The sequence below is a fragment of the Dipodomys ordii genome, unplaced genomic scaffold (assembly GCF_000151885.1).
Source record: "Dipodomys ordii isolate 6190 unplaced genomic scaffold, Dord_2.0 Scaffold14, whole genome shotgun sequence".
Taxonomy (NCBI): domain Eukaryota; kingdom Metazoa; phylum Chordata; class Mammalia; order Rodentia; family Heteromyidae; genus Dipodomys; species Dipodomys ordii.
The window spans coordinates 16042230-16053091 of NW_012267230.1; the positions used below are offsets into that span (position 1 = coordinate 16042230).

Consider the following 10862-nt stretch of genomic DNA (forward strand, 5'->3'; position numbering starts at 1 on the left):
TCAGCAGCCCTGGCAGCCAGGAGGCCAGTGACGGCAGGGCAGGGGTCCCGGCCTCCCTCCACCCAAGGCGCCTTCTGGTCTGGGTGCCCCTGGCCCCCAAGGCAGCCCGGAAGCCCCGGCACCTGCAGGGCCCCACTGTACGCCAGGAGGGGTCAGCAGAGCCGCGGGGGCGGGGGGAGCTCCTGGCCCAGCCCAGCCAGGCGGTGCCGGCCCCAGGTGGCAGGAGTGGGCGGGGCGCCTGCCCGGCTCTGCCAGCCTCGCTGCCCAGCCCTGCAGAGCTGCCCATCGCTGCTCATCGCCGCCCGCCTCTCCAGCCACCACCGCTCCCCACCACACGCTCTTGCTTGTCATCTTCCAGAGTAAGTTCAGCCAGCAGGCGCCAGGCAGGAGGGGGGACCAAGGCCCCCTACCCTCCACACCCAACCCCAACTTCTGAGGGCAAGGCAGGGCGGCGGGACGGCCGCGGCGGGACACAGGCACAGGCAGGGCAGGGCCCGAACCTCGGGCTCTGGGGAAACCTGTCTGCGGGCCATCAGCCCCGCTTCTGGCCGACCCCCTCCTCCCAGGCCAGGCTCCAAGGCCCGAGGGGTGCAGCCTCACACCCCAGGGTGCTCTGCCCAGCCTAGCCCAGGCAGCCAGGGTGGGGCACAAAGGGACTGGCGGATGCCCTGGAGACAGGAAGGGCAGGGGCAGCATCCCACACCTGCACTCAGCTGGCTCAGCTTGGGATGCAAATGGCAGCCACACCCCTGAGCCGTGGGCTTAGGTCCTGCCGGGGGCTCCCACCTGGGCACAGCGGGAGGAGGGTACGCAGCCCCCCAGGGGCCCTGGCTTGCAGGGCTGCGGGGGAGGGGGCTGGCGCGGGCACCCTGGGCCTCGGCAAGGAGGCTGCGGAGCGCGGTGCAGAGCCTGGGATGGAAGTTTGCCCTGCAGTTAATGAGCTCCTTTGGGGAGGGGAGGCCCTGGCTAACGAGGCTGTCTGGGACATCTGGGCCCTGCGCCCTGGCACCACCTCCGTGGACCTCAGGCCACGCCGGCAGGGAGACGGCCCCAGGCCCGGACCCCCTCCCTCAGTCCTGGGGGCTCAGGACGGGACATGAGCGCGGTGAGCAGCCCTGGCTGTTGCCTCTCCCCTGCCCCCCAGCTCCAGGCTGGCGACTTCCGAAGCCCCCGACCCCATGGAGGAGTGGGACGTCCCACAGATGAAGAAAGAGGTGGAGAGCCTCAAGTACCAGCTGGCCTTCAAGAGGGAGATGTCTTCCAAGAGCATCCCGGAGTGAGTGCCGCCCACCCAGCACCTCGACCGCCTGCCCAGGCCGCTCATTTGCATGAGCCAGGACCAAGGGGGCAGGGGAGGGGCCATGGGAGGGACCAGAGGGGGCAGGGGAGGGGCCATGGGAGGGGCCAGAGGGGGCCATGGGAGGGGCCAGAGGGGGCAGGGGAGGGGGCCATGGGAGGGACCAGAGGCCAGAGGGGGCAGGGGAGGGGACCATGGGAGGGGCCAGAGGGGGCAGGGGAGGGGCCAGAGGGGGCAGGGGAGGGGCCAGAGAGGAGGCATGGAAAAGGCCAGAGGGGGGCTGGGAGGGGCCAGGGGAGGGGCCAGAGGGGGGCACGGGAGGGGCCGCACCCTCAGGTAGCCAGGATGGCGGCTGGCACTCTCCGGCACTCATGCTGGCCCCACCCACAGGCTGCTGAAGTGGATTGAGGACGGGATCCCCAAGGACCCCTTTCTGAACCCCGACCTGATGAAGAACAACCCCTGGGTGGAGAAGGCCAAGTGTACCATCCTGTGAGCGCGGTTTGAGCAGCGCGGCTGCGGGTTTATAAAGACTTCTCCCTGTGTCTGTGTCTGCGTGCACTGGGGGCAGGGCCGCCAGCCCTGGGGCGGGCCTACAGCAGGTCCCTGATGTACGGGCTGCGCCGCACGGCGTTGGAGACGCCCTCGTTGAAGCGGAACCACACCTCGCTCCTGCCCAGGGCTGTGCCCATACGCTCGGCAGCGTCCTCTGCAGCCTTGGCCTCTGTGGGGACCACACCGTTTCACCCCAACTAACCTCCTACGCCCCCCCTCGCCCCCCGGCCCCGGCCCGCCTCCCCAGCCACCACACACCTGTGCTTGGGGTTGCAGCTCTCCTGACCACCACTCGTCCAAAGAAGTCCCTCTCGGGCTGGTGGGAAAAGAGCCATCAGACCCGTGGCCTGGGGTGGCGGGGGAGGATGGGGGGAATGGGTCTGGCCAGCAGATCAGTAGAGAGAGAAGGGACTTAGGGCCTTCCCAGGGCAGAAAGGACACAACCACCTCTGAGCAACGTGCCAAGGCCAGGGAGCCGCTCCCGCTCCAGCCCGAGAGGCCGCACGGCCTGCCTCTCCCGCAAGGCCACCCCGCCCAGCCCGCACCTGCGCCTCCAGCGCCACCCCCTTCACGATGTGCTCCAGCCGCTGCTCGTGATTGCGCAGGGCAGGCCGCTTCTCCCCTTTCTCCACACTGCTCCCCTGCGGGCTGGCAGGATCTGGGGGGACCCCGGCCACCTGCAGGAGCGATGTGAGGGTCATTAAACAGGGCCAGGCCACGGTCATGTCCACCTCGGGGCTGGGGGCCAGCTCACCTGGGGGCTGTCTCCGGCCCAGGCCAAAGCCTCTGCCCGTCGCATCTTCTCCACCTCAATCTCCCGGGCAATGAGCTGCTTGACCTGGTAGGAAAGGGGCTTGCGGGCGGGCATCTGAGGGAAGCGGCAAACTTCCTCCATGTTCCTGTTCACGTGGTCAGAGAACACCAGGGCACTGGTTACCAGCCAGAGACACGGATGGCGCCTGACCTGGCGCGGGGGTGCGCGGGAGATCCTGCCACGCCACGCCTCCCCGTCCCACGGCAGTCAGCGCCCCTGGCACACGCCCACGAGCCCACGGCGAGCGCCCCCAGCTGTACCAAGGGGGGGTGCTGTGAGAAGCTGAAGCTGCCCGGGCCCCTCACGGGCAGCAGGACCCAGCCTGTGGCAGCCACACGCCACCGCAAAGGGAGCCGAGCACGCACAAGGGAGACGCCGAGTCTGCACGACTCCGCAAGGCTCCCCAAGCAGGGCCCCCAGCACGGCCGCGGCTGCGCTGGCCTGGACCCCCCCGGCCTCCCCGCTCCCCGCCGTGAGCTCGGGGGGACTCACGGCTCCAGCTTGTAGAGGTACTGCCCATCCGGGGTGCGCGCCTGGCGGTAGGTGAGGCTGTAGGCTAGCATGGTGCCCACCAGGCTGGACAGCTGTTGCTTCTCCCGGGCGCTGTACAGCTGCGTGCTCACCTAGGCAGAGGGGGGCGGAGAGGAGGCTGAGCAGGGGAGGCCCGGCAGCCAGAGCCCGCGCATCTCCGTGGTGCGCAGCGCTCACCGGCCGCAGCTTGGGCGCGAGGACGTCCAGAAGCAGGCAGAGGGTGTCCAGGACGAGGGCCTGCGGCGTGGCCCGGCTGCGGGTGGCCGGCGTGATGCCTGACACCAGCGTCTGGATCAGGTTCCTCGTGTGGTTCATGCGGCTCTGGGCCTGGGGCAGAGAGTGAGCCAGGGCCGAGCTGGGAAGAGCCGGAGGCCGGGAGGCCGGGCCGGGCCGGGGCACAGGTGGGACAGGCTCACCTCCTGCTGACTGCTGGGGAAGGAGATGCGTGGCACGTGGCTGCAGGCAAAGAGCACGTGGAAGGCCGCGGGGAGGAAGGGCAAGTAGCACAGAAGCTGGAAGTTCTGGCCCTGGTAGGCAGCCCCCTCCACCAGGTCGTTGAAGGCCAGCCAGTCAAGGCCCGAGCACACCGTGCCCAGGCTGGAGTCCCGCAACCGGAGCCTCAGGAAGTTGTCAAACAAGCCCTGCGGGCAGCGGGGCCTCAGTGCCGTGCCTGGGCCTGGCACCCTGCCCCTCACGGCAGACACCACCGAGTGGGCCCCTGTAGATCTATCTGGGTGTAGGAATCTGCTCCCAATGCTAGGGAGTGGCTACAGGCCAAGGAGCCCACACTGACGGAAGACAGCAGCCCCAACCAGAGACAGCGGCACGGCGCCCAGCTCTGTGGCCGACCCACGGCCCCTCCTCACCCAGCCCTGTGGCATCCTCCCCACCCACGGCCCCTCCTCACCCAGCCCTGTGGGCTCCTCCCTACCCACGGCCCCACCTCACCCAGCCCTGTGGGCTCCTCCCCACCCACGGCCCCACCTCACCCAGCCCTGTGGGCTCCTCCCCACCCACGGCCCCTCCTCACCCAGCCCTGTGGGCTCCTCCCCACCCCACTGCCCCTCCTCACCCCAGGTTTTCGGATGGGTCACAGATTTCCAGCTGCTAATCCAAAGCTGCTTAGCACTGGAGGCAGCTTAGGCAGGTTTTTGGGGGAGGGGGAAGACGCTGACTTGGGAATCCACCTCTACCTTGGGTACCCACATCCAAAATGGAGCTCCTCCGCTCCCAGGACGCCCCGCCCACCCTGGACTAGAGCAGAAGACCCACAACCTGCATCCCGGGACCCCGGCAGATCACAGGCACCCACTGACACACAGCCAGTTCCCCTCCCCCGCCCCCTGCGCCTCGGGTTTCAGAGGAAGGCGGGTACCTGGACCACCTTCTCATGCTCGCCCACAGCGGCGGCGACGCGCAGGATGTGGTGGAAACGCTGGGAGGCCAGCGACAGGGGGCCCGTGTCCTCCTCACCGTGCGGACGCGCCAGGGCTGGCACAAGCTGGCCCTGGCCCACGAGTCGCCTGCAGGCAGAAGCGGAACCAGGGAGTCCAGGGAGACACAGGGCACCCGCCTCTCTCAGAGGGTCATCCTGGCAACACCGGCGCTGGCCGGGGACACCAGAGGGCTGGCCGGGGACACCGGAGGCTGGCTTAAGCCCCCGGGCCTGGCAGGAAGACTGCTCAGAACTGACCTGGGGGCTGGGGCGGGTGTCAGGGAAGGGCATCTCAGCGACCAGTCTGAGCACACATCCCACGGACCTAGGAGGCTCAGAGAAGCCTGAAGGCTGGTCAAAGGCTGCAGGCCTCACGGCACTAGGTGTGATGCTTGGGTGCTGAACCCAGCTCAGGACACTATGGGTGTCTCTGGCCCTGAGCACTATGGCTGTCTGGGGCCAAAGCTGGCCTGGCATTCCTCCTACCTCTGAGCCCGGGGCAGCTGGAACACGTCCTGCCACACTGAGAAGAGCCCCTTGCGCTGGTCCTTGAGACCGACGCGGGTGGTCTGCACATCCCGCACACTCAGTTCCCGGCGGCCACGCCCGTACAGGAACTGGACAGAGTGGTCGAGTGAGAATCAGCTTCCCGCCTGGCCCACTGCCCAGGCCACCTCCCGCCCGCCCACCTGGGCCACCTCCCACCCGCCCACCTGTCCACTTAGGCCACCCACCTGTCCAGCTGGGCCACCTCCCACCCCCTACCTGGCCACCTCCCACCCGCCCACCTGCAAGGTGTTAATGCAGGCGCGGATGTCGTTGTCTGTCTTCTCGCAGAGAGCTGCCAGCGCGCCTGGGTCTGACCGCATGCCCTGCCGCAGGGAGATCTAGAGAAAGAGGCAGTCCACGCTGCTCCAAGAGCACAAGAGCAGGCCACTGGCCCCAGAGTCCAATCCCTAGACATAGGCAACAAGCCTATGTGAAACAGGTTCACAGGAAGCTGAGGTTCACAGGAAACAGGCTCACACAGGAAGCAGGCGCACAGGAAACTGAGCTCACAGGAAACTGGGGTTCACAGGAAATGGGCACATAGGTAACAGACCCACAGGAAGCAGGTGTCCACAGGAAACTGGCTCACAGGAAGCATGGGGCCCACAGGAAGAGGGGGCCCACAGGAAGCATGGGCTCACAGGAAGAGGGGGCCCACAGGAAGCATGGGCTCACAGGAGGAGGGGGCCCACAGGAAGTGGGGGCCCACAGGAAGCATGGGCTCACAGGAAGTGGGGGGCTACAGGAAACAAGGACTCACAGGAAATAGCCTACCCACCCACCACTACAGGCCAAGCTGATCCCCGACTAGATGGAGAAGGGGTGGAGGCATTTCAACGGAAGGAAAATAGGGGCGGGGTGGGAGGCCAGGGCTCCCCGTGCCCCCAAGCCTCCACTGACAGCCACCCCGCTGACCTCCTGAAGCCGCTGCACCAGCCTGGAGGGCAGAGTCGGGGGGACGTGGAGCAGGAAGGCCTGCTGCTTCAGCTGCCGCAGGGAGGGAGCAAACCTACGGGAGGGAGGGGCAGCACTGGCCGTACCACGGGCAGGCTCGGGCCCACGCCAGGGCAGGGGCCGCCCTCGCCAGGCCAGGGGCCGCCCATCGGGCCCACGCCAGGGCAGGCTCGGGCTCACGCCAGGGCAGGCTCGGGCCCACACCAGGGCAGGCTCGGGCCCACACCAGGGCAGGCTCGGGCCCACGCCAGGGCAGGGGCCGCCCACGCCAGGGCAGGCTCAGGCCCACACCAGGGCAGGCTCGGGCCCACACCAGGGCAGGCTCGGGCCCACGCCAGGGCAGGCTCAGGCCCACGCCAGGGCAGGCTCAGGCCCACGCCAGGGCAGGGGCCGCCCACGCCAGGGCAGGCTCAGGCCCACACCAGGGCAGGGGCCGCCCACGCCAGGGCAGGCTCGGGCCCACGCCAGGGCAGGCTCGGGCCCACGCCAGGGCAGGCTCGGGCCCACGCCAGGGCAGGCTCGGGCCCACACCAGGGCAGGGGCCGCCCACGCCAGGGCAGGCTCGGGCCCACACCAGGGCAGGCTCGGGCCCACACCAGGGCGGGCTCGGGCCCACGCCAGGGCAGGCTCGGGCCCACGCCAGGGCAGGGGCCGCCCTTGCCAGGGCACACCCACTCACTGGTCATTGCAAATGCAGATAATGGGCCTGGTCAGAAGGCCTCCACCCGCCTGGCGCCGTCCTCCACCCGCAGGCACCGCCTGGGTCCCTGGCTCCGCTTCCTGCGGACCTCCACGGTTCACGATGCTCAGGAGAACGTTGACGGCCGCCTTTGGGCAGGAGCAGAGGGGACCAGTGAGTTTTGGCCTGAGTCCCCCGGCCGCCCTGTGCCCCAGCAAGTAGGAGGGACTCACCGTAGGAGCCCCGTCAATCTCATCAATGATCAGGCAGTTGGGCCGGCCCCCTGCACCCAGCACAGACTCCATCTGTGTGGCCGCCTCAATGCGTGTCCGGAAGGCCTCGGGGCTACGGTCATCACTGCACAGCGTAGAGGCCAGGAGAGGGGTCACTGGCAGACACAGCCCCTCCCCAGGGCGGTCTCTGTGCCAGAGCCACACCCACACGGTGCCTACCACGAGACATGGCAGCTGCCAGCAAGGCCCAAGCGGGGAGTCATCCCACCCACAGCCCCAGCCCCCGCCCGCAGGAGAAAGCCCACCCTCAACCAGAGATGCGCACACACGCCTCCCACCTCGCGTTCATCTCCACCACACAGTACCCAGCGTGTCGGGCAACCACGTGTGCCAGCGTGGTCTTGCCCAGCCCCGGGGGCCCACACAGCAGTGCCACCTGCAGGTAAGAACAAAGGGTTCTGCGGCCCTGGCCTCTGGGAAGCTCCCACAGGACAGCCGGAGACGGGGACCAGAGTGCTCAGAGCAGAGGACCCTGCGAGAACTGACACAGCCAGCACCCTCCACAGCCTCCAGTGAGCATGGTCACCGATCTAACCGCTAAAACAGATTCAAGCCCAAACACAACCAGAGAAAAGGCTGATGCTGGCTCTTCACACCAGCCCTGGTGGTGTCACGCCTGCCCAACCTCTAGAACTAAGTTTCTCAGGAAGCCCTAAGGCTGCAGTGGGACCGGCTGCCAGAGACCAGACCTGCAGGCTCAGGGAGTCCACAGCAGCGCAGCACAGCACTCACCTTCTGCCGGGGCCTCCGGCTGGGGTCTAGCTCCGCCTCCAGCATTTCCTCCAGCACCTGCTCATGGCTTTTCCACTTGCCAGGGGCTGTGGCTTCCTTCCCTGTCCGTGCTGGCTCCACGCTGGGCCTGGGCTTCCGGGCAGGCCTCTCCTGCCCAAACACCACCAGGTCCCAGAGTTTCAGCCATTTGAGGAGGCAGCGGTTGGTGAACTGCAGGGGGGGAGACATGACCTAAGGGAAAGGTCCCCTGAGCCACCAGACCCACCACAGACGGGAACACAGGCTCAGGAGGAAAGTCCTGCCAATAGGTAAGAGCAGATCTCACACCAGGGCCTGCATCCTCACAGCCCTGAACCCAACTCCCACCCTAGCCAGGGAACTCCATCTCACACCAGGGCCTGTATCCTCACAGCCCTGAACCCAATTCCCCACCCTAGCCAGGGAACTCCAGCACCAGAAAGGTACCCAAACCCCTAACCCAGCTCACAGGTTCACAAGCAGTAATCCAAGTCTATGCTGACTCAGTTTCCCCATCTACAACTCCACACCACTGTAACAGGCTGGCAACACAACCCACAGCTAACCGAGAAAGCCGACCATCAGTCATATTCAAGCAAGAACACAGTCTCACGTCATCACTGAGCAGCTCCGTGTAGTGTTGGGGTGCAAATTCATCTACCCAGAGGCAGTGTTGGGGGGTGTCAGCAAGCTCTTCCTCAGGAGCACCCACAGGTTGGGCCTCTTCCTCTTCAGACCTAAGGCTGGAGAGTATGTGTCCTGAGCTAACAAGCCCCAGCTATGACCCCTGACCTGGACTGTGCTAACTGTGTATGCCACAGGGTTGGTCCAGGAACCAACACTGGACCCAGGAGCAGAAGGGCCATCAGTCACCTGTGCAGAAAGTCTGAGAGACGCTGGGTCTCTTCAAGCAGCCGCTGCCGCCGCTGTGCAAACAGAACAGGCTGAAGTCAGACAGCTCCGGTGCACAGTCCCTTCCCCCCCACCCCTGCCCCAACTGCAGGCCCCACCTCACTGTCAGCTTGCTCCTTCAGGGAGGTGAAGGACACACCCAGCAGGTCCAGCTGGCCACGGCCTCGCCACTGGACATTCGAGAGGGGGCTCTGGGTGGGGAGAAGACGGCATCATCTCTGGATACAGTGCCCACCCTAGAAGCTACCTGGCCAAGTGAGACGGAGGAGACCCTGTCTCCTTAGATGGGAACCAAGGACGAGAGCTTTGAGGGAGAGGAGCAAAGGGAGGGCAGGGTGGGGAATCCCTCGCCTCACGCCAGCCACAGTGGCCTGCAGACCGCCTCCCGCAGGGAAGGGCCAGGCCTTCCACTCACCCTGGACGGTGGGCACACCCTGCCGGCAAAATGGGCAAATATGATCTATTGCCCAGTCTGCAAAAGACCTTCTGGGACCACGAGGCACACTGGGGACCCCTTTCTGTAAGCACCTTCCTAGACAGCACCCACCTGTACCCCGGTGCCCATGGGGTCTGCTCGTAACACCAGAAAGGCCCGGTCGCCGCCGGTGGATGTCACATTGATGTAGTCCTCCAAGGTGGGAGGCCGCCTCAAGACAGGGTTGTGGGGAGCCGGCAGGGCGTGTGCGGGGCCCAGCTCAGCGCCGGAGTCCGGAGGCCTGGAAGGGGCCGGGCTCCAGCTCCCATCTTCCCGAGTGCCCAGTGCCCAGCTGGCTCCGCCACCGCCTCCCCACAGAACCCCGCCTCCCAAGCCCTCTGGACAGGTAAGGGAATTGGCAGTCCCTAAGCCACACACCCAACACCCCAGAGCTCTGGGGGAACGTCAGGACTCAGCGGGGGAGTGATGGCCCCAGGAGGAGACTCAGGAAACGGTGGTTCCTCTATCTCTGAGTCGAAGTTTAGCCTCTTCACCACTTCCAGCCTGGGGCGCTTGGCCCTGGGGGCTACAGAGACAAGCAGGGAAAAAATGGTCCCCTCCCCACTGTGCCTGGGACCCACCCCCTCAGGTCTCCCACCCCTCCTGCCCCCGCCCCACCCTCTCATCCCTCCCGCACCCCATCTCAGCCCCGCAACTTCCCTGCCTCACCCCTTCAGCACACGTGCACACACGCGCACACAGTGTCTCAGCCCTCAAGCTCCTGCACTCCAGGCACACACACACACACACACACACACACACAGTGCCTCATCCCTTCACTCCCGCACTCCGGGCACACACACGCACGCACACACACACTATCAGCCCTCATGCTCCCACACTCCAGGCACGCACGCACACACACACCGTGCCTCAGCCCCTCGCTCCCGCACTCCAGGCGCATGCACACACACGCGCACACACACACCGTGCCTCAGCCCCTCTCACTCCCGCGCACACACGCACACACCGTGCCTCAGCCCCTCTCGCTCCCGCACTCCGGGCACGCACACACACGCGCACATGCACACACCATGCCTCAGCCCCTCTCGCTCCCGCACTCCGGGCACACACGCACACACACACACACACCGTGCCTCAGCCCCTCTCGCTCCCGCGCACACGCACACACACACCGTGCCTCAGCCCCTCTCGCTCCCGCACTCCGAGCACGCACACACGCCGTGCCTCAGCCCCTCTCTCTCCCGCACTCCGGGCGCACACGCACACACACACCGTGCCTCAGCCCCTCTCGCTCCCGCACTCCGGGCACACACGCACACGCACACACGCCGTGCCTCAGCCCCTCTCGCTCCCGCACTCCGGGCACACACGCACACACACACACACACACACGCCGTGCCTCAGCCCCTCTCGCTCCCGCACTCTGGGCACACACACACGCACACATGCACACACCGTGCCTCAGCCCCTCTCGCTCCCGCACTCCGGGCGCACACGCACACACACACACACACACACCGTGCCTCAGCCCCTCTCGCTCCCGCGCACACACACACACCGTGCCTCAGCCCCTCTGGCTCCCGCACTCCGGGCACGCACACACACACCGTGCCTCAGCCCCTCTCGCTCCCGCACTCCGGGCACGCACACACAC

The 10862-nt window shown here is 66.9% G+C and overlaps 2 protein-coding genes across 2 annotated transcripts; one reads left to right on the forward strand and one right to left on the reverse strand.

Moving 5' to 3' along the window:
* Positions 1-1120: 1120 nt before the first annotated feature.
* On the forward strand, positions 1121-1805 carry Gng13 (guanine nucleotide binding protein (G protein), gamma 13). The gene is made up of 2 exons (XM_013011453.1): positions 1121-1276; positions 1688-1805. The coding sequence occupies exons 1-2, from the start codon at positions 1179-1181 to the stop codon at positions 1791-1793; spliced, it is 204 nt and encodes a 67-aa protein (XP_012866907.1). The 5' UTR covers positions 1121-1178; the 3' UTR covers positions 1794-1805.
* On the reverse strand, positions 1783-10076 carry Chtf18 (chromosome transmission fidelity factor 18). Its single transcript, XM_013011280.1, has 21 exons — positions 10064-10076; positions 9623-9770; positions 9317-9485; positions 8868-8960; positions 8731-8783; positions 8471-8594; positions 7840-8049; positions 7386-7483; positions 7048-7171; positions 6815-6963; positions 6097-6190; positions 5421-5519; positions 5119-5249; positions 4573-4720; positions 3614-3838; positions 3375-3524; positions 3159-3289; positions 2607-2751; positions 2398-2529; positions 2111-2168; positions 1783-2021 (listed from the first exon to the last, which is right to left on the reverse strand). The coding sequence occupies exons 1-21, from the start codon at positions 10074-10076 to the stop codon at positions 1891-1893; spliced, it is 2625 nt and encodes an 874-aa protein (XP_012866734.1). The 3' UTR covers positions 1783-1890.
* Between the last annotated feature and the right edge of the window lie 786 nt (positions 10077-10862).